The 23,909-nt window shown below is 35.3% G+C and overlaps 1 protein-coding gene across 11 annotated transcripts in view; it reads right to left on the bottom strand.

Moving 5' to 3' along the window:
• LOC102938434 (golgin subfamily B member 1) overlaps nt 1–23,909 on the bottom strand; it is a 65,528-nt gene that overhangs the window by 15,913 nt on the left and 25,706 nt on the right. For 3 of the 11 annotated variants that reach the window (XM_043550049.1, XM_043550050.1, XM_043550048.1), the window contains 7 exons: nt 22,028–22,137; nt 21,218–21,308; nt 17,538–17,668; nt 14,447–14,556; nt 12,878–13,046; nt 11,160–11,264; nt 6–10,844 (listed from right to left, as the gene is read on the bottom strand). In XM_043550049.1, coding sequence (XP_043405984.1) covers nt 6–10,844; nt 11,160–11,264; nt 12,878–13,046; nt 14,447–14,556; nt 17,538–17,668; nt 21,218–21,308; nt 22,028–22,137 — 11,555 coding nt within the window. Of the gene's footprint in view, nt 1–5; nt 10,845–11,159; nt 11,265–12,877; nt 13,047–14,446; nt 14,557–15,676; nt 15,725–17,537; nt 17,669–21,184; nt 21,309–22,027; nt 22,183–23,909 lie in introns of all 11 variants that reach the window. The other 8 variants (XM_043550046.1, XM_043550047.1, XM_043550045.1 and 5 more) reach the window with 6 other exon arrangements.

The raw sequence follows: 23,909 nt of genomic DNA on the forward strand, positions 1-23,909 counted from the left end.
ACTACCTTTGACTTGCTGAGCTCCTGCAGCAATCTGTCTCTGTCATCCTGAAGACTAGCCATGGACTTGGAAAAGGCATCAATCTGCTGAACATAATTCCCACACTCTGAAGAGAGCCTGGTAATCTCAAATTCTTGGGTGGTTAATGTCTTGCACAAATTTTCTATTTCATCAGTGAACTGATCAAGAGTGATCTTATTTTCAGCATCAATAAGCACTGGGTTCAAAAAAGCATGTTCTTTGAGTACAGTGAAGAGATTTGATTTAAAATAATTCAGGTCAGCTTCAAGTTCATCTGCTCTTTTTTTTTCAGACTTGAGTTCAGATGTGTATTTACTCTGAAGTACCTTGAAATCCTCTATTAATCTGTCTCTATCATCTTGCAAAGCAGTCATAGCTTTTCCAAAGGACTCATTTTGGGATCTCAATTTTTTATTCTGAAATTGTGCTTCTAATAGCCTCTTCTCTGAAGATGCATCAGCTTCCTTCCACAGGAAGTTAGCATCGTGTTCAAATGCTGTCATACTGAATTTATCTTCTACATCTTTTGTATTTTTGCCTACTACATTCTGGACTTCTTGAAACTTATCCTGAAGTTTTTCACAAGGTTGTACACGAGCCTTGAAATCTTTATTCTGATTATGTTGCCCGCTCCCCCTAGTTTGTGGTTTCTCTCCAGATTCAGAAACTAGCTTCTCTTTGTTTATTGATGCAATTAGAAACTCTAAGTCTTTAACTTTGGAAGTTAATTTTTGATTTTCATGTTCTAAAGATTCTGTACTCTCCTTTTGCAATTTATTAGTCAGCTGCATTTCTTTGATTTGTTTTTGAAGATCCATTTTTTCCTGTTCAAGGTTCTTAATGCTATCCAATTGCTGTTTAAGCAACTCTTTCAACTGATGATCTTTCAGTGACAAAACTTGGTTAAGATCTTCCCTGTACTTTATTAGTTGTGCACTTTGCATTGCATTTTCAGAATGAAGATCATCTATCCGATTCAAAAGTTTTCTTAATTGTTGTTTCAGGGCACCGTTCTCACTAGCACCGTTCACTAATAGACTGTCTTTCTGACTTAAAACATGTTGGTGACGATGCTCCAGATCTTTGTATTTAGAAAAGAGATCATCTCTGTCATACTGGAGAGATGACATTGATTTTTTAAAGGCATCAATTTCACTGGCAATCTCAACCTTATCTTGAATTGCTTTGTCTGCTTTCATCTGCAGATTTTTCAATTCATTTTCCATCCTCTGACAGGCTTCATTAGATTGTTCTCTCTCCTTTTGCAGAGACCTTATCTGCTGTTCATACTCATGAATCTGTTTTCTGTGCTGAGTCTGTATCTGAGTTAGATATCCAGAAATCTCCCCACCCTTAGAAGAAATCAGTAGAGAAATTTCTGTATCTTTGTTGTTCAGCATTACCTTCATTTGCTGAGAAATGGCAATCTGTTTTTCCAACTCTGCATGGGTCTTCTCCTTTTCAAATAGAAGTTGTTGTAATTCCTGTTCTTTTCTAGCAAAATTACTTTCTAACGCTTTTATCTCTCTTCCTGCATCACTACTATTCTCTATAAGATGATTAAGAGAATTATTTTCTTTAAGCAGTGCTTGCAAAGTTTCTTCTTTTGACTGAAGAGCAATCTCCAATTCTTGTTGTCTGTTGATAAGAGTCACATTTTCTTCCTTTAGTCTACACAGCTCACTGTAGTGTTGTGTATCTACAGATTTTTGCCACAAGTGCATTTCATTCTTGGATTCTTCTAACATGGAATATTTAATCTTCAGTTCCTGTATCTGAGCCACTTTGTCCTTCATTTCTTCTTGTAAGGACATTATTTTCTTACTACTGTCATCCATCTGTTTCTCTTTATTTTGAATAACCTCTTTGAACTGTATTTCCCAGGTTTTCATTTCACCAATTACCCTGTCCCGGTCATTTTGAAGAGAGGACATACATTTTGTAAAAGCTGCTAATCTGGCCAAAGTTGCATTCAAATCAGCTTGAAGTTTCTTGTTTTGAGAGTCCTTAATGTTGATTTCCTCTTGCAACTGATGAAGCTCACTAACAGCCCTGTCTTTCTCCCTCTGAAGAACATTATGTCTTTCCTCAAGGTTCAACCATTCTCTTTTGTGAACTGTTTTCAGTTGCTCCAGGCCAAGCTCTAATTCTTTCTCACATTCTCTCCTTTGAATTTGTAGTTGGTCTTCTTTCTTCTTAAGTTCTCTTTTCCCACTTAAATTCTCAGCTGTAAGCCTCTCCAGTTCACTCTTTGAATCATCCAGCAAAGCTTTTTGGGAAGAAAGCTTTTCATTCAGATTGCGTATTTCTTCATTTGACTTGGCGAGCTTTTCTGTGGTATTATTTAAATCTTTTTCAAATTTTTCACTCTTTGACTGTGATAATTTCACAGATCTTTGCAAGTCCAGAATCAGTTCCTGGAATTTAATAGAATCTTTTTGCAACTGGTTAATTTCTTGCTGCTTTTCCTTTAAGAGTTCTTGCAATTCTTTGGTTTTGTTTTTTGTACCACTATTGTTCCTCTCGGCACATTTCACTTTCTCCTCAAATACTTTTACAAGATGCAACTGTTGTTCCTCTTTTTCCCTAATCACACTGCATTTCTCTGCCTTTAAGTCTTCCAACTGTTGAATCAGCAAACTGTTTTGTAACTGTGCAGATTTCAGCCTGTCTGTCAGCTGATCCATGTTTTTTATATGGTTGAGCAACTCTGTCTCCAGAAATTCTCTCTCATTTTTTACTTTGTAAGAAGTTTCTTGCACATTTTCAAGTTCTTCCTGTAGAAGACACTTGTCATCTTCTAAAATCTTAACTCTCTCATTTAAACTAACAATTTCTTGTTTAAGACTTCTAGATTCATTTTCTAACTTTGATAGACAGTTGTTTTTCTGGTCCAAAAATTCTTCAGTTTCTTTAACTCTTTCTGAAATCAATTCTCTCTCCTGCTCTAGGATGCGCATATTTCTCTCTTTTACTGAAATATCATCATTTAACAAAGCAATCTGCTTTAATAATGATTCTCTTTCATTTAATACATCGCTGATTTTAGACTGCATATCAGTCTGGGACACTTCCATTTGAACTTGCAGGTTTTCCAAAGCTAATTTAGTTACATTCATGTCATTATGAAGGACCTCATTTTCATTCTCAGTTTTCTCTAAAGCCTGCTTTAAGTTTTCAGAAGTGTGTTTCAATTGCTCATTTTCCTCCATTAGCTGCTTGCTCTGCAGAGCAGCTTCATGAAGACGATGCTGGTGTTCTTCCATCCTTGACGCATATTTACGTGTCTGCCTTTCTGCTTCACTCTGTAGTTCATCAATTTCCAATTGTTTGGATTCAGCAAATCGTTTCAATTGGTCCTTTATATCTTTGTTTTCATTAATGACTTCTTGAAGCTGTTTCTCAAGCTCATATTTTTCAGATTCCCTTTCACTGAATCTGTGAATAGCTTCTTGCTTTTCTTTTCTAGTGACATCAATAACCTGCCTCATTTCTGCTACTTTGCTACTGATATTCTCATAGGCTTGCAGAAGTGACTCATATTCTTGCTTTAATTCATTATGTTTAGCTTTCCATCCTGTTAATTCAACTGTCTGAGAATCTTTTAAGGTATTGAGTTGGAAAGAAAAAGCCTCTTTCTCCTGAACTATAGTCTCCATGGTAGATTTAAGACTTTCACATGCAGCAGTTAGGTTTTCATTTTCAGTTAACAGTCTAGCATTTTCAGAAACAAGGGTCTCATCACACAATGAAGAAATAGTATCTGAGTTTTGTTTTTCTCTGCCAAGTTCAGACAACAAGCATTCCAGGGTATATGCTTTATTGGTCAGTTCTTCTTTTTCTAACATTATTCTGTCAATCTGATCTTTCAAAAATTTGTTTTCTTTCAGGGCTTCCTTGCGTGATATTAGGGCTGCCTGGAGCTTTCTTTGTAGACGTTCTCTGGACTTTTCATCGACAGCATTCTTTTGCTCTTGTGGTTGAAACTCATCCACATTTGTATTTTTCTCCATCTGCTCTGGAGTTGTTTTTGTTTGTTTCTGAATTTGATATTTTGTTCCTTCTATTAGCTTAGCTCTCCCAGAATGATCATGTTCCAGTGACTGAGTACAGATGTCTCTGTCTTGTAATCTCCCTTGGAGCAAATTAATTTCTGAATGTGACTGTAGCAGTTCCTTGTCAGTGGCATTTTCATCTTTAACTTTCTTGTATAATACCATAGTATTGCTAACTTCAGAAGCTTCTACAGCCTTCTCACGTAGCATACTTAACTCCATCAACAGTTCTTTGTTTTCTTTGCTGAAATGTTTTAATTCCTTTTTCATATTGAGTAATTCTTCATTGGATTTCTCCAAACTGTTGATGAACTCCTCTCTCTCCATCTTCATGTCTTCAAAGGCCATTTTAAAATGTTTGGCTTCTTCCTGGCTTTCCTGTAAACTGAGCTGTAACTGCACAGCTTCTTTCCGTATTTCCTTTTCCTGATCAAACTTATCTTTGAAATCCATTAGAGTACAATGCAGTTCCTTAATTTCCTCATTCTTTTCTGCAACTTGCATATTGGCTTGTTGAAGATCAACCTTCAATTTTTCAGATTCCTTCTGGATAGTCTTGCAATCCTCTACACTCTTTTTAATTACAGTTTCCTTCTCATTATTCATGCGTTCAATCATAGTTTTAAGGTCCATTACCTCAGTCTCAGATTTTTCCAACTTTTCTCGCAGTTGACCTATCTCTACGTACAGGCTGTCTTTGTGTTGCTCATAGTGCTGTTCCAGCTGACTCATACAATTCTTCAAGTCTACCATTTCTTCTGTTTTCTCACCAAGTTCAACTGATGTCTCTCTCAACTCATCCTTTAATGTTTTTGTTTCTTCACAAAGTTTTGCATAGTCATTACTTAGTTTCTCTAACTCACTGTCTTTCATTGTCATTTCAAACACTGCCTGTTCTGATTCTCCTAACACATCTTGAACCTCATATTTTTGTTCATCTGATTCCAACTTGTTTTGGACAATAGTTTCTTGTTCTTGAAGTGCTGCTACATGAGACTCCAACTCTTTTTGTAGAGAGTATATTAGCAACTGATTACAATCAAATTCTTTACACTTTCTTTGATGAACTTCCTGGAGTGCTCTGTGTTCGTTTTTGAGGAGTTCAAAGTCTTTAGTTTGTTCATCAAATTCTGCTACAAGTTTAGCATATTCTCTCTTTTCTCTCTGTAATTTCTTAATATTTTCTTTCCAGGTTAAAAGTGATGCCTGAAGTTTCTTTTGAAGGATTTCTTTATCTCCTTCTAATTGACCTGGCTGACTAACTTCATTATTGAAATCCACAGAATTATTACCAATGTCCCCAGCATAAGATTCTACCAAATCAGTATCTTTCAATAATTCCTCCTCGCCTACAATTTCAGCCTTGAGATTTTCAAGAGTTGCAAGAAGTTGAGAACGTTCCTCTCCATATTGTCTCTCTTTCTCACTAAGTACAGACTGCATGTGAGCAAGCATAGAGTCCTTTTCCTGCATGGACTTTAGATTTTGCTCAGATACTCTTTCTTTTTCAGCAAGGATATCTTTTAACTTTGCAACTATGTCCTCAAGCTGCTCCAAACTGGTTACTTTGGCAGAAAAACTTTCATTCACGTTATTTATCTTGGAATCTTTCTCAAACAGCTGTTGCTTCAGAGTTTCAAGATGGGACTCAAGATCTTTATTTTGTGTTTCAACAAGTTTCAACTGATGTGTTAACTCATCAACCCTCTTCAATAATTCCTCTGTTTTTTTATGCTCTTTTTCTATTTCTTCCTGTTCAGTCCTTTCAAGTTTTCCAATTTTTTGCATTAGGTCTTTTCTTATTATCAATGCAGCTTGAAGCTTCTTTTTCAGGATCTCTTTTTCCTTAACTAGTTTCTCAAGATTAAACTGCAGCTGCTCTTTTTCACTCATTAAGTCTTTAAATGCAGTTTCTTTGTTGCTTAATTTAACCTGATTATGTTGCAGTTCTGTCTTACAATCTTCAAGTTGCTGGGATACTCTATTAATATTTTCTACTGAATTACTCTGAAAAGCTTCCAGATGCTGTAGTTTGGTGTCTAATATACTTCGCTCTTCAGAAAACTTCTTCATTTCATTAGACATGGATTCCACGATTTGAGCAACAAAACAATCCTTTTCTTTCAGCTGCTGATTTAGAGCAGAAATTATATCGTTCTGCTGGTCAGTCTGTGAAGTTAAATTTTCTACACTCAGGTCTTTTTTCTCCATTTCTTCTAGGAGACTCACTATTTTTTTACCTTCGATGTTCAACTTCTCATGACTGATTTGGAGTTCTTTTTCTGATTTATGTAGCTTCTCTTGAAGCAATTTAACTTCCTTTTTCATTTCTGCTAATAATTTTTCTCTTTCTTCCACAAGAGACTGTTGTTTATACAACGTGTCTTTGACAGTGGCCATTTCTTTTGACAGACATTCAATTTCAGAATGACAGGTATTCTTCACCTTTTCAAGATCATTCTGCAACAGCTCCTTTTCTTTCTCTATCGAATGCATACTTTTTAACTGATCTTTTATAATCTCCATTTCTTTCTCCTTTTCTAAAAGAAGCAGTTGAAATTCCTGTCCTTCCGTTTCTTTGCTCAGAATAGTGGATACCACGGCAGAGAATTCTTCCAGTTTAGTTTTACTACTACTAACCTGCTGACCAACATCTGAAGTCTCTGCATCCTTTTCTTTGAAGAAGTGTCTACTACTGAGTAATGCAGATAGGCTTTCAGTTAGCTCCTCTTTTATAACATCAAGTTCTTGTTGTAAAGACTGGATTTTACCATCCTTTGGTTTCATTTCACTTTCTAAACTGCTCAGCTGCTCTTTAAGAATGGAATTTTGCTGAGTTGCCCTATCAAATTCTGTTACCCACTTGTTTTCTGACTCAATTAAACTTTGTTCTAACTTTTCAATTTTAAGCTTTAATTCAGAGACTTCTTCACCCTTCACACTAACCTGCAGCTGTAACTGCTCTTTTTCATTCTTCATCTTCAGTTTGACAGCATCTATCTGCATTCTTGAGTAATTCTCAGTGACTTCTAGTTTTTCATGAATTTCTTGTAGTTCTTCTGTTTTTTGCTGTAACTGATTTTGGTATGCAGTAAGTTCTTTGTTTTCTACAGTAAACTTATCAATAGTCTCTTGTAAGAGAATTTTCTCCTTTGCTAAAGAATCCACCTGTTGCTGCAATCTCTCTATTACAAGAGCGCTGTCACGGCAGTCTTGAGAGGATTTGGAACGTACATTGTTCAGCTCAGACTTTAAATGTTCAATATTTTTAGACTGTTCAGTGCATTGCATATAGAGAGTCTGTAAAGTTAATTCTTTTTGCTGTGTATCTTGTTTCCATATAGTTATTTGGTCCTGTGCTTTCTGGTGTTCACGTTTTACAGAGTCCAGTTCAACTGTCAGAGAATCAATTTTCTTCTGGTTAATAGCAAAATTGTCATCTTTTTCCTGCAAAACACTAGAAAGGCTTTTCACAGCTGCAGCACTTTTCTCTAGTTCCTCTCTAAGCATCTCTATCTCATTAGTAAGAGCACAAACGTTGCTCTCTGCCAGCTGTATACTGACATCTTTTTCGTTTAACGAATTAAGTAGCCCAGCTATAACTTCCTCCTTCTTACTAAGTGATACATTAAGTGTGTTTCTTTGCTCGTACTGAGCTGCAATTTTTTCCTGCAGAGATAAGAAAGCATTTTCTTTTTCCTGTGCCAGTTCTTTGGACTTCTGTATTTCTTGTGTCAGTTCATGCATCTGACTCTGAAGCTGAGAAACTAACTGTATCTTCTTTTCATCTTCACTAGCTTTGTCACTTAGCTTTTTGAGGAGGCTTGTTTTTTCTACAAGAGAAGATTCTTTTTCTAGCATGGACTGGCTAATATCATTTATTACTTTCTTCTGATCATTTATCTCTTTTTCTAGTTTTAGTGTGGCTTCTTCCAGATCTGTAGCCTGGTTCTTTAAGACCTCACATTCTCTCTCTTTGTCATGAAGATCTGTCTTCAATTTATCATTGACTAATATGGCATTATTGACAGCCAATTCCTTCTCTAGAACAATTGTTTTTAACTGTTCTGCTTCAGAGGTCAAAGACTCAAACTGTTTTTGCTGCATACAGGAAGACTCCTGTATTTCAGAAATGTGTGCTTTCAAATTAACATATTCATCTATCTTTTGCTTTAAAAACTCATCTTTCTGTATAACTGACTGATTCAATTCTGCTGTTTTTTCCATCATATTTTTAAGCTGACACTGAAGGTCAGAAATTATCTCCATATTCTCAGACAGTTGAAATCTAAGCAAATCAGATTCCTCAGATTTATCTTTAAACAACTTTAAATCTTGGGCTTGCTTCTTAAATTCATTTTCTTTTTCTTGTGCTGCCTGTCTAAGCTGACTGGTTTCAGAGCTCAAAGCTTGTACCTGGTTTTGCAAATCTGAAATTATTTTCAAATGCTGCCCTTCTCCTGCCACTTTCTTTTCTTTCATTTGCTGAATCAAAGCTTCCTTCTCAGAAAGGAGAGCTTCTTTTTCCTCAACACCAATTTTTAATTTTTTATTTTCAATGGTTAGGCTATCAATTTGGTGCTTCAAAGCTAAAATATTATAATCTTGCTGAGACATGTGTGAAGTCAAGGCAGTTATTTCATCTGACTTTTTCATTACTGCAGCATTAACTGTTTCAACATCTACTTTCAATTTTTCATTTTCTAGGTTTAGTATGTGTGCTTGGTGCTTAACTAACACAATTTCTGACTGGTGCTGCGTCAACTGAGACTGAAGATCAGCACATTCGCTTGACTTTTTGCTGCATATAACTGAAATGTCTTCCTTTTCATGTTTTAGCACATCTCCTTCTTTCCTTAGTAGTTCTACTTGGTTATTTAACATTGCACTTTTTTCAGTTTTCTCAGCAACCTGCTTATGCAGATTCTCAAGCTCTACATCTTGATTTTTTATAGTAAGAGCTCTCTCTTCCAGTGACTGAGATAACTTTATATTTGCCTCCTTAAGCTTTCGAACTTCATTCTGTAACTTTTCCATATCAACTTTATTTTCCTCTACTTGCTTACGTAAGGAAACATTATGAAGGATTTGTTCTTCTTTAGCTTCAGAATCCACAGTTATGTCTTGAATTTGTTTCTGTAATAATAATATTTTTTCCTCACTCTGGCTGAGCTGTTGGAGTAGCGTGTTACATTCAGTCAGCTTATTATTTAGTATTTCTTCTTTTTCTACTTCTCTGCCTTCAGCATCCTTCAACTGAATGACGAATGATTGTATTTGTTCATGTAACTGTTGTGTCAGCTCCCTGCTTTCAGATAGCTGATTGGTTAGCACATTGCATTCCTTTGTTTTCTCTAGCAGCTGCTCTGTAACTGAATTTTCTTTTTGCTCTACAAGTGTTGAAAGTTGCTCAACCTTTTTCATTAACACTTCTTTATCATAATTTAGCTCTGAAAGTGTTTTTTGGTACTCTGTTTGACTGACAGATATCTTATTCTCCATCTCTGCTACAGCCTTGTTTCTCTTCAACAGCTCACACTCCTTCATGTCCAATAGTTTGGACAAACTCTCATTTTCACTGACTAATTGTTGCTTTTCTTTTTCCACAGCATCTATGATATTTCTCAGATCTTCATTTCCTTTTATTTGCTCTGACAAATCTTTTTCTTTCCCCTCAAGAGCTGCTTGCAACTGCTTATTAATTAAAATAATTGTTTGTGTCTCTGCTTCCATCTTACTAACTATTTCTCGTCTTTCAGTTACGTGGTTCTTAAGTTCTTCAAATTGCATCTCTTTGGCTTTCAGATCTCCAATTAATTTATGTTTAGTCTCTTCACTTTGCTGCTCAACAATCTGAAGTTTTTGTTCTAACGATGTAATCGTCTCTAGTTTCTCTTGTAAAACATTTTTAACTGTTTCTTGATGTTCAGTATGTTCCGCAAGCTGTGTGGATAACTTAGCCAATTCTTCATCTTTAGTTGCAGCTTCCAAAACTAGTTTGTTGTATAAATCTTTAACTGATTTTAACTCCTTCTCAAAACTCTGTTCTTTGTTCTCCTTTTCTTTAAGCAAACTCTTAAGTTTCTCCTTTATAGAGCTGTTTTCATCAAGCTGGGATTTCAAATATTTAGTTTCTTCCCTGTGTTTTGCCTCAGTTTCTTGTAGTTTTTCCAAAGTTTTATTAATTTGTTCTTTCAACAAAGTAATCTGTGACTCACACTCCATGAGCTTGTTATGGTATGTAATCCTGTTGGACTTGATTTCAGAACGTAGATCCTTAATTGTTATGCTGTTCTCACTGATTTGCCTTATCAACTCCTCATTTTCTTTTGTTTTAGCTTCAGTCTGGCTTTTAGATTTCTCCAGTTCCAACCCCATTATATTAGTCTGCTCAGAAAGTACAGAAATCTTCATGCTTGTATCTCTTATATCAGCTGTTTGAACTTCTTTGAGTAAGTGGGTTTCCCTTTCAGCCTTCGTCAATGCTTCTTCCATCTCTCGTATTTCTTCTTCTTTACACTGGATCTGGTGTTTTAGAATGACAATCTGTTCAGAATACTCAGTCATATTGGAAGAGAGGGCAGACACTTCTTTGTCTTTTTCCACTAGTACTTCCTTGAGGTTGTCAATTTCTCTTTCACGTCGCTGGAGGTCTTGAATTAGTTGAGATCTCTCCTCTAAATGGTTTGTGTTCAATCTGTCAAGTTCTTCATTTGTCTGGGCAAGTTCAAGTTGCATCAATTCTACCATGGCATCTTGTTTCAAGGTCTAAACATCAAGAAAACAATGTTACAAAATATGCTATAACTTTCACTTAAACCATTTTAGAGGAAACTGCTCTCCCGCTTATGAGACCAGTACCCAAAGCTAAGTAATCAGTCTCATTTAACAATGCTTTATCATTATACAGGTTTTTAGTTCGAGTAACAAATTAACTACGGGTTATTTTAGAATGACTTTCATATTCAAAAAAGTTTAAATGGTGAGCACTTTTAACTCTTACATATTCTGCTAGACAATTATAATAGATCAAGCCAAACTAAGCACATGTAAAACAATTTCCACATCACTTTAACGAGTTACCTTTTCTTTAAATGTGGCAACTTTTCCTGTTAGATCACTGACAGCTATTTTCTGTTCTGTGCACTCCACTTCGTATGCATTGTACTTCTTCAAGACTTCCTCCAGCTGAACATAAAAGAAAATTTTCACTGAGATATGTAATTACACAAAAGAAATAATGCCTGCATGTCTGTAAATTACAATCCTGAATTTAAGTTTACATAATTCTGATTTATGAAGAAACTGATAAACAGTCTACACACAGGGACCTTTTATAATTGACCAATGAGACACAGATTTGTACGGATAAAGCACAGCAACTGTATAATGAGTCACAGCAACATCAGACAACAGTTCAGCACAAGTAAGTAAGTAATACCACATTCAACTGAAAGTGCAGAAGTTTCTAAATAGAAAAAATGACAATAGTATTATTGGAATATGACCAGGAAGCCAAGGTAAACACCCAAAATTTTGGTCATTTACATCTCATCCAAAAAACATCAAAACAAAATTTATTCACAAGAACACAAATTATTATCCAAAAGGAACGTAAAATGGGATAGGATTAGATGGGTCAGGGAATCAGTAACGAGATATTGAGCCCATCACCTCCAAGTCACCAGTTTCAAGATGGCTGAGGTAATCTGAAGTTACTACCATCTGTGAAAGGGCACACCCTCACATTGAGAGAGGGGACTAAAAAGCTTCACTCGGCCTGTTCAACACCAACAAGGAGCACCTGCAATGCTTCTTCTGCCGGGTAGGTTGGGGAGGGTGGGTAGCTTAAAAGGGAAAACCTGCCACAGAAAGGGGCAGTGAACAGGTAGAAGGCTGCCCCAACTCAACAACCGAGTTGTTGTTCAGGCCCACTGAAAGGGAGACAGCAACAAGCCTCACTGTTCCCAAAGCTACAGGACACAGACTCAGAGCAGCACGCACCACGAAGAGGGGGACCCTGGGTAGACTAAGCTCAAGGGGCTGACCCAGGAAGACTGCCTGAGTTCCAGTTCATCCTTGCTTCTTTTCAATTTCCCATGGCCTGCCCTCTCCCATATGGGAAGAAAGAGAGCAAATGACTTTTCTTTTCTGTTTGCTTCAGGAACACCTTGGGCATTTGCCATGGGGGGAAAGAAAAACAGTCCAAGGACCTGAAGAGGAGTCTGGAGGGGAACCCTACCCCTATACCATCCAACAGATACTCAATGGCCTTTCTGAAATGAACTGACAAGTCTCAGTCCAGCTCCAAGTGAGCAGATGCCAAAATCACAACTAGCATCCATGTTAGCAGCCTCAACTAAGAAACCAAAGTTGAATAGGCAGGGAGATTTAACTATTTTACTTCCCCCATATGAAGAAGGAGCTTCGGAATAGGTGGAGTGTATTGAGATGGCAATCTTGGGAAGACTGCCATATCACTTCCCAGAATGTATGCATCCAATATATCATTAATAAAAAGGTTCGGGTTGCTAGTGTTGTCACTCCTGTACATTTTTTAGATATTGACGTTTACTTCAAATTGTAAAACACATTTTAAAAAAAGGCTTAAAACTTGCATTCAGTTAGGAAATTTTTACCCAATATAACAGGATTATATTTTCTTTCATTATATCTATTAATTCTTTGCAAGACGTTTACAAAAAACATTAGATTCCAAAGCAAAAGAAGGCTGCCTGAATTTAAATTCAACATTGTTCCAAAAGTATTATGTTCAGTGCCTTATCATGTGTTCAGCTTACCTTCTGTTCAGTTTGCACAAGCTTTTCACCAAGTTCCTTGTTCACAAGATCTTTTTCTTGAAGTAACTTCCTCAAATTTTCCATCTGTTCCAGTTTTTCTGTTGTACTCAACAGCTTTTGTTCCTTCTCCGCAAGTGAAGTTTCAAGGAAGCTTTTTCTATCACTTAATCTAGCAAGAAAATATTTATTCAGAACTCTAATACTCAATGTTCATTTAATTAAGTAGTATTTGAAAACAGAGCACGTTATTTTCCAGTCTTAACTTTCTAAAGCCAATGTATAATTTTTAGGGCTATCAAGAGATTAAAAAAATTAATCGAGCTGTTAAACAATAGAATACCATTTATTTAAATATTTTTGGATGTTTTCTACATTGTCAAGTATATTTATTTCAATTACAGCACAATACAAAGTGTACAGTAATCACTTTATATTTTTTTGATTAAAAATATTTGCATTGTAAAAAAGAAATCGTATTTTTCAATTCACCTAATACAAGTATTGTAGTGTAATCTCTTTATCATGAAAGTTGAACGTACAAATGTAGAATTATGTACAAAAAAACTACATTCAAAAATAAAACACTGCTATAACATGAAATACATGGCAGAACGTGAGTAAAACAGAGCAGGAGACATACAATTCTCCCCCAAGGAGTTCAGTCACAAATTTAATTAACGCATTATTTTTTTAACGAGTGTCATCACCATGGAAGCATGTCGCCTGGAACAGTGGCCAAAGCATGAAGAGGCATATGAATCTTTAGTGCATCTGGCATGTAAATATCTTGCAACACCAGCCACAACAGTGCCATGCGAACACCTGTTCTCATTTCAGATGACATTGTTATTAAGAAGTGTGCAGCATTATCTCCCATAAATGTAAACAAACTTGTTTATCTTAATGATTGGCTGAACAAGAAGTAGGACTGAGTGGACTTGTAGGCGCTAAAGTTTTACATTGTTTTGTTTTTGAGTGCAGTTATGTAACAAAAAAAACCCTACATTTTTAAGTTGCACTTTCATGATAAAGAAATTGCACGACAGTACTTGTACGAGGTGAACTGAAATATACTATTTCTTTTGTTTATCATTTTTACAGCGCGAATATTTGTAACCAAAAATATAAAGTGAGCACTTTACAGTTTGTATTCTGTGTTGTAACTGAAATTGATATATTTGATATATCTGCATATAGAAAAACATCAACAATATTTAATAAATTGGTAGTCTATTGTTTAACAGTGCAATTAATCGCGATTCATTTTTTAATCACGGTTAATTTTTTTGAGTTAATCACGTGAGTTAACTGTGATTAATCAACAGCCCTAAAAATTTTCTAACTACAATTTACATTTCTATGAATTCACTAAATGTACACTTCAATAAAAATAACCAAATCCAGAAATAATCTGATTTTACTATTATAGTGGAAATCAAGACTTATTTTCAAGCTTTCTGAAAGTATTATATTCTTTATGTTTCACTGCAACTGTAAATGTAAAGCTGCAAAGAGACATGTATAATTGCAACTGGTCCTGTACTGAATGTTTTTAAAAAATTGTTTTACCCTTTAAGCTGCTCATTCAAACTGGAAACAAGCACTTGGTGCTTTTCTGCATCTCGCATTTGTTGGGTACGCAGTTGACTGAGTTGGGTCTGCAAACGTTCATTTTCACTCTGCAACAAACCAATGGTGAATATGATTACAGCTCACAAATCCAGAATGGCAATAAAATAGACATCTTGAAAATCTGCCCCATAGCATTTCACATTCTACACACTGTAAAGACTACTGTTCTAGCATATTAGTGATTACCAATTCAGGTCTGAAATATTACTGGTTCAAACAGTAGATGTTACTCACCTTTGAGAGGTTTCTCCCTTAGTTATTCCATCATAACATGAAACTCAAGAGACTCTAAACACTTTACACAAAAAGAAGAACAAACACACATACTCGTACTGTGTGAAAGCAGCTTACTTTTCTGTGCTTGCCTTCACTGCATTGTTAGCTTGAGGTATAACTCACGTTTTGCCCCAACCCGATTCCTGTCCACACCCAAAATCTCTAGATCAAGTAAAGTGGTGCTTTAAGGGGTGAGTTAGTTGACCCATAAGGGAGTTGGCTGGTTGAAGCTTGAGTGCTGATGATGCTAGTAATAAAATGGGAATTCAGCAGCTGGAGTTACTACTCATCAGCTGCTAATTAACAATTTTGTGGTGCCAGTCAAGTCACTCTGGGTAGCTGGAGTGTTGTTTCAGAGTGGCTGCTCTCATTCCTTTCTCACTCAAAGCTGACTAACTTGAATGGAGTAACTCTAATGTAATTACTAAAACTAACTGTTGCAGTGAAGACAAGTTCTAAAAGGAGAACACCAGAGACAGCTCATTGGTTGAAAACATTTTCCATGTTGGTTTGAACACAGTAATGAATTCAAACTGCTTCTCTGCAGATCTTTTTAAACTTTTGTTGTTGCTCTGATCAAAGGCAACCAGCAATCTGCAGTAGACTGCAAAATAATCTGTGGAAGGAGGCGAAAAGAAAAATAAAGCAAGCTCCATTGACACAGTTTATAACACAGTATAACTCCGTTACTCTAGCCAACTTCACTGCACCAGTTCATGAGTAAAACTGCAAAACAAAAAACAAACAGAAAAAAAAAACAACCCAGCAACCACAACCAAAAGCAACACACACAAATCCAAATCACCAACAAGAGTTGGCAGGACAAACAATATGGCAAACCTGTCAACTCTAGGGAAAATATGCTATCACTTTGGAGTGGGCAGAACACACCTGTACAGCCCTCAATGGCTGCCCTTCTTCCTCTACACCAAATGTTACCTGTATTGAAAGGCTTTGTTACAAGATTCTTAAATATTAACATAAGGTTGTCTGCCTCTTAATATATACAACTTAATTGTGAAAAAAAAACAAAACAGTAATTTAATATATGCATTTTACTAGGTAAAGAAACAATTAGATATATACTACAACTGTGGAGTTTTAGGGAGAAGTTAGTCATGTCATTTTGAAAGCTTCAAAAATTGTGAAACAAAATAATTTATGGACCAGGAAACTTTTAAAACATCTGTTTGTATTGAAAGTTTTTAATTTATTATTTCATTTGGTGTCTTCATGGATTGATTTTGGGAGGTTTCTAGAAACAGTCATTAATAAGTGAAACAATGATTGTGATTTAAAAAAAAAAAAAAAAAAGCAAGCAGTTACCGTAACAACCCAAATACCATACCATATTAAAAAAGGGTAATAGAGACATTAGCTGCTAAGAAACTCCCTTTATACTTTGAAGGTGTAATTTATTGTGACTTCAATCTTTTTGGGGTGAAATCCTGACATCACTGAAGTCCATGCAACTTTTGCCAGTGAATTAAATGGGCCAGTATCTCTCTGTAGGCTGGTAGCTAAACATCAGAAGCATACTCACACCCAGGTTTTCAACTACATGAAGGGATAACTACACCCTTTTGTGGAGTAGACAAATTAAAATCCTTACACAGCAAAGTTATGGGTTTTTTAAAATTTGATACTACCAACCATTTTACCAAGGCAGGGAATAATACAGATCAACTACTCTGTACAGGACATAGTAACAGGTTTCAGAGTAGCAGCCGTGTTAGTCTGTATTCGCAAAAAGAAAAGGAGTACTTGTGGCACCTTAGAGACTAACAAATTTATTTTATAAATAATAAATAAATTTGTTAGTCTCTATGGTGCCACAAGTACTCCTTTTCTTTTTTAGGACATAGTAAGTTACTCAAGTGTCAAAAGTGAATGTTCAAATTATTCTCCATAGTGTCCTCCTATTTTTTAGATTTCCATGTGTATTTACTTCACACCCTATTTGCCTGCCATCTGCTATATCATCTTGGTTTACACGTGTCTTCTGCTTGCAACTCTCATAAATATGGGGGTTGCTCTATCACTTTTGCAGCTTCCATCTAGAAACACTCTCTCCTCCCTTCACCTACAGGCCCTTCCCTTATTAAATGTGACTTCAATAATTTCATTTTGTTTTTAGCCTTTAACTTCTCTGACTATGAAGTGTTATGCAACCTCCTTTAGACTATGAGAAAATGATATAGTGTTGATATTAGAAGTGATATTAAAGATAAGTAGTTATTAGGGCTTGATTCCTCACTCACACTAGAATAAGCCAGAAGTAACTACTAAAATGCAGATGTAGAGTAAGTGAAAATACATTTGTGTCCGTGACAAAAGAATCAAGTTCTTGACCTCTGAAACAGGCCCTATACTGTTGATGACAAAAATGATATTGAATTTCAACATGTTGCTGCCACTAGCTACAGGCGTCTAAACATTATTTTTTTTACTGAATAATTATTTTCAAAGATATTTTTCTGTTTTTGCAGGGTAAGAAATGTGTGTGACTTTTCCTTGCAGTGAGCAAAATGGGTGCAGTTTTCCACTGTTCAATACCACACAATATAGTAGGAGTACATCGTACTGTAATATTACCCACACAATATTTTTGAAGTACAAAAATATACTGTAGAATCTTTTGCTAATCTTTATTTTTGCTTTACTAGAGACTATTTTCATCCAAATATGAAGAGAACACTAAATGATTCTCCCTACATCAGCTTCGGCTCCTAACACAAATATAAAAGATCACCTGAAGGGATTCCATTCTGCCTTGAAGCTGTAATCTGTCTTCCAAGTCCTGACAACGTTCCTCCAGGAATAGAATTTGTTCCTGTAGTTGATTTCTTTCCAATTCCAACTCTTCAACTACTGTCCGCAAACCTACACAGTTTCAAAGGAAAAATATCTATTTCAAGAACGGTTCCAAACAACGTGTTTCACATGTAGATAATTGTCAGATAACAGAAGTCTAGCAACTACCCACACCATTATTGGCTTAACTTTCACAGGTGTGGAGCACCTGCAGGTCCTGGATTTCAGTGGGAATTTTATGGATGCTCAGCACCTCTGAAAAACAGGTCATCATATTTATAAAGGATTTAACGATCAAATATTCCCTGAACTTTTCAAGTAATGGGATTAAGTTCACAGTTCAAGATCCCCTATAAAAATTAGCAAAGTTATCTTGCTTTGGACAAACAAAGGGCCAAATCCTGTGAATGTCTGTGAACTGAATAATTTTACTCAAATGAGTAAAGTTGTTTGTTTGCAGCATCCAGCTCTAAGCACCATTAACCTATACCAATTGAAGTGGACTATCAAAAGCTGGGAGCTCATCTGTTCAACAGAATATAGCAATTCTATTTTAAAGCAGACCTGACAAAGGAATATTCACTGGGTACGCTGACTTTGCAAAGACTAAAATTAGCTATCCTGTACAAGGACCATGCTCATATTTGTTAGATGTAGTGTAGCTGCAGCTGTGTCAGTCCCAGGATGTTAGAGAGACAAGGTGGGTGAGGCAATACCTTTTATTTTCAGCCCAGTAAAAGATATCACCTCACCAACCTTGCATCTGGAATTCTCACATTTGGAAGTTTTGCCTTATGGAGAGTGGGGTGGGAATGATGAGTGGCTGAGCCAATCCATGCTAGACAGGAAAACACAGTAAACGATAACTGACATGTGGCGTCTTCAAACCATTGCACAGTGCTCTAGGAGGATAGAGACTGCAGCCCTTGTGCACCGGTATATTATTAGCCAGACAAAGCCATATGATGGTTTAAGAAATGCTTTGGGAGTTCAGAAGGCAACACCTTCCAGATAGGACTGACATCAGCATAGGTCAATTTTACAGACTAACATGCTGTAATAATAAAAAATTTAAGTTAATTTAAATAAAAAAATTGAAACAAGTATAGGTTTTTTTTAAAGTAAACCTATTTAAAATTAAATGTGAAATTGACAATCTATTAAAATAATTCAAATTAAATACAAAAATAATATTAAGCAGTACATGGTTTGCTGCCAACCGTTAAAAGTCAAATCACTGAACTGCTGGAAGTCATTGAATAAGCATCTGGAATCAGAATTTGCGGAAGTCTTAAACCAGCTTTTACAGCAGCCACTCTTCATTTCAATTTATTCAACCAGTTCAGTTCAATGACCAGTTCATTCAGAGTTAAGAAACTAGAACAATCAGTTAAATTCACTAACTACAGATAAGACTTCCTTTGTTTACTAAATCAGTTAGTGTTAAATGTAAAACATGTTCTGATAAACTTTTTACTGATCAATAAGTTTATGTATCCATCACTTAAGGTAGTCCTATTTAATTAAAAAGTTTTAAATGCTGTTTTTGTGCATTTTAAATCAAATTTGAATTTCCATTCAAATAGATCAACTCACATCACAAGTAAAAAATTAATCATCTTCTAACATAAAAATGTAAAAATTAAGAATTTGTATAAATGTAAGGTAAGCTACATAACCAGTTAAATAAATATGTATAAATATAGTATATCCTCCTGATTCGCAAAAACACCGAATTTAATGTACAGACTATATTTAGCTGCAAATCACTATTTTTAATGGTTATCAACTAACGAGATTCAACCTTTCTATAGGAAAATAAAGTACACATGCAAAGCACAATTAAATCAATTATTTAAATCAAGGTTTCCTGCTTGCTGATTTTAATAACCATTAAATTGGTGATTAAATCACTGATTTAAATCAATGCATTCTGCAGCCAAACTAAGACACTGGGACAAAATCGTTTCTAGTCTTACACCAATTAAGTAAAACTGTCAATCAAACTATATTTCCTTCCATTTCTATCACATTTCTTCAGGTCAAGTTTCATTCTAGTTGAGAAGCATCAGGGTTTCACATCTACATATTCCTTATGCTATTCTTGTTCAATTATCTCCTCGATAAACACAAAGCAGCCAGTTCTGATGGCACAGATTATTAGCTTCTTCAAAAAAGTTTTACCTAAGAGTGCCATATGAAAAAATAGATGCTTTTTAAATGGATCAATCAGCTAACAAAACAAAACTCTGGATTGACGGTTCACTACAAACAGGTCAGGATTCAGAATTAAAGATAATAATCATGTAATTAAGAGGTATTAGGCAAATAAAGATGGATCTTTCACTATTACACTGTATCTACATAATATTTTTAAATGATAAAGAGGGCATATATGGCTCCAAAGCCACCAGCAAGGATGATGACAATGGACATTTCACAGTACAACTGAGTTATCTGCTCAACATTTGTGTGTTGCAGTAGTTAATACACACATTTGTACTCACAACTTCTGGTCTAAACCAGTACCTGCTGTAAAAGGCTGTTGATTTTAAATCAGGGCTATTTAAAACTGTAAGTATCTGTCCCAAACACTAAAAACGCCTTCATTTTCCTACCACGTTTCCAGTTCCCTACCCAACAACCTTGCAAGCTTCTACTCGGAATGCCAAAGCAAAAATCAGCTGACTTGTGAGAACACCACACAAAAATGGCTGCAATTTTCTTCAATAGTTGAGATTTTCAATTAAAACTTTATCTGTCAAATTAAAAAAAAAAATCCTATATTTCAAAAAATTTCAAAACCCAAGATACTCTGTGTGTGTAAATGTTTGAAAACTATTCTTCTAAACTGAATATTCCATTACTTATGATAGCTGTAAATTTATTTTGATACGAGATTATTTTTCACCTAATCTAAATTATTATTTTGAGAAAGATGTAGATGAAAGGGTGAATGTAATGTTTCTAACAAACGTGTCCTGGGACTATACATTTACTTTGCAGTAGACCCTTGCAAAACAGCACTAAGAAATGCCAGCAACAGTTCTTGATTTTTTATCATAACTAAAGAAACACTTGGAACACATGGACTTGACTGATAAACTGCCAATAAAATACAACTACTATCTTTCACAGATATAAAAATAGAGGAAGAAATAATGCACATACATATACACATCAGCATTTAATCTTAAAACTAAAATGACACAGAAGTGGAATATAATGGTTTGGTTGGAAAACAAGATTATATAAAGTGGAGCCACTTCAACAAGAACAAGACTAATAAACTTAAAAATATATATATAATCTTACCATACTGGACAATACATTTTGATGGGGACAAGGATTGGGAGAGTTCCAGGTGTTAAACCATGACTGTGCTCTAGTTCTGAACCAAAACTAGACAGTTCATCCAGCACGCACATGCTTCAAAATGAAATGGAAAAAAATGCAAGCCAAAAAAAAATTCAACAAAGATTAGAATACACCACAAAATGGGTTGTTAGTTAAATTTGAAAAACAAAAACAAACAAAATACAGATGCTGTGCATGCTTTAATAAACGGTCTAGCGGTTATCACACCTGCATTAGGAGAAGCATACTCTGGCCACCAACCTCCCATGTTCTCTCCTTCAGCTGAATCAGTGCTATCCAAGGTGACATTCAGCTCTTGAAAGCATTGTTTTCTATCAAAGCTGTATTCCTCCTACACACAGGACGTGAAAGCAGAGATCAATAAAAAAAGACGTACTTAAGATACACACACAGTTGTCAAAAGGGACAGTTGCAATTAAAATTATATGACTGACTTCTGTATTAAGGCCGAACTCTGCTAATGAATCTAAGTTTGAGATATCAAAGGTAATTAAATATAGAATTTTTTTTTCTGTAAAATGTGAGCATGATATTGATGTCTCCTAACCCTACATACACATTAATAGATAAAGATCACAAACATCTATAAGAAACAACATAAATGATTACCCCAAGGGACACCAGAATTAATTGATGCTCTTTAGAGATCATCCCACTGACAAGAAAAATAAGTAAAAGTTGTTCTTAAGCTGAAAACAGCCCTGATTCACTAAGGTATTTAAATGCTGGCTTAACTTGCAGCATGTGTGTTGTTCCATGGGAAATTTCTTAATGACTTTAGAATAACACACATGTAAATTTCATAACCTAAAGAGAAACCTATGATGCTACTAGAATTTACCTGTATCCTTTATGGCTATATACACCTTTGTTTTGTTTACCTCTGTAAACCCTTCTTTGCCTCCTGTCCTTCAGTTATATTTTTGTAACTGTATCTTACTTTCAGCTGTAAAGCACCATGCATATTTATAGTGCCATATAAATAACAGAATTACTAATGTCCCTGATTAACATATAGGTAAAATGTGTTTCTTATTTCTACCAACCTACCTGATGTTTCCCGCTGGCCTGGTTGCTCTTTCTTCTTGCCTGCTGCAGCCTGCCAGTTCTTTGAACTGTAGTCAGTTCCTCCTCCAGTTCCTGCTGCCCTGAGACTATGGCTGGATCAGAGCAGCCAGGAAAGAACCAGTCATCCTCAATCAGTTTTGTGCCACAGGAAAGCAATTACATTTACACATGACACACATACTACATACAAAGAGATCAGTGACAGACTGAAGTCCCTATGAATGACTGACAGGAATAAGATTATCGGAGCAATCCATAGCATTCACCTTGTGATTTCCCTCAACAATGTTACACAGAATGTAAGAATAATTTTCATATAATTCTTTCAGAAGTCTATTGAAGTATGATTTTACTTCTTCAGAAGCATTTTAGAAAGACTGAAAAATAAAAAAGAGGGATTTATATTTTGACACTACAACAAATATGCAGCCAATTAAATTGCCAAATTACAATTCAGTTCAATCTGCCAGGTTAAAATACAACTAATTTGTACGATAAAGACATCAGCTGAAATTGCTGTACTTTTGTACAGCTGAACAATCACATGCATTTTTATGGAAATGGAATGCTTCTTGCTTGTATCTTTAATTTTAGTGTGAGCTACAATGCCAGATAATTTGAGGAAGTCACAAGCATGTGTTACACTGCAAACTGGCATCAAATCATCTTATCAGACATTAATAATATGATTCTTGGTAAAACAAATATAGAATCAGTTGTAAATAACACACCTGAATAAATTCAGAATATGAAAGCTTAAATATGCATCCTGTCCAGTGTTAGAAATGATTTTTCCATTTTAAGTACATTCCCATCTGTTTTGTGATATGACAAAACGTGTGATAGGTTGGGGAATAGATGTTTCATGCAAAGCAGATGAAACAGCATGAAGAAATAAAGATAAAGGTGGCTCCATACTTTAATCACTGCAGAGGCCATATCTACTCTCAGATTCAACACTCAACAAATTAATCCAATTCAAAGTAAACTCTCCCCACAGTCCATGATGTTCATAGAAAAACTTACATCCATGCATTAATGAAGTAAGAAATGGATCAAATTCATTCCTAGTGTAACACTGGGCCAGGTGGATTCCCACTGGAATGCCCCTGACTTAACCCAAGTTACAGTACCCAATACCCATAAAATTTATTTTTGTCACATTTATCTGTTGCATGTTGTTAGGAATTCTTTTTGCTTTTTTCCCTCAATGACAGAATTAATGGAAAACTACAAGGTAATAAAAGATCCAATTATTGCAACTCTACAATACTAGGAAGAATTAAATTACTTTTTTAAAAAAAGTATTTTGTATGGGAAACTACTGAGTTAAAATTCACATATTTTTACAATATTTCCTTACCTACATTACATCCACCACTTTAAACTAATAAAACTAAAAAGATCTGTTAGACACCTAGTTTAGTGTGGGAGCTTGTTTTTGTATGTTTTGCCATTTATTTTGGTTGTTTACTTCTTGCATTTTACTTAATTTGGAGAGCAAAAATAAACTAGTCATTTTCACTTTTGCTTTTAATCATGTTTTGGTTTTATGCATTACAACAATAATTCAGGGTTGAGTTGCAAACACTGCTTGGGAATCTTCATTTGATTTTATTTAAACATGGTTTCCACTAGAATTAAAAAAAAATAAAAAAAAATATGCAAGCTTTTCTTAGGTTTTGTAAAAGTGAAAAATTCTCATACCCATACTCACATTGAGTTGTACCTTTCTTTGCAACTAGTCCCATTGAAGTCAATGGAACCATTTGTGAAGCAAGATGCTATTCAAAGTGAGTATCAGAATTTGCTCTTTACTTTTGTAAAAAAACAAACAAATGTTTTTTTACGTAAACTTGACAGT

This window comes from Chelonia mydas, chromosome 6 (assembly GCF_015237465.2).
Source record: "Chelonia mydas isolate rCheMyd1 chromosome 6, rCheMyd1.pri.v2, whole genome shotgun sequence".
Lineage (NCBI taxonomy): Eukaryota > Metazoa > Chordata > Testudines > Cheloniidae > Chelonia > Chelonia mydas.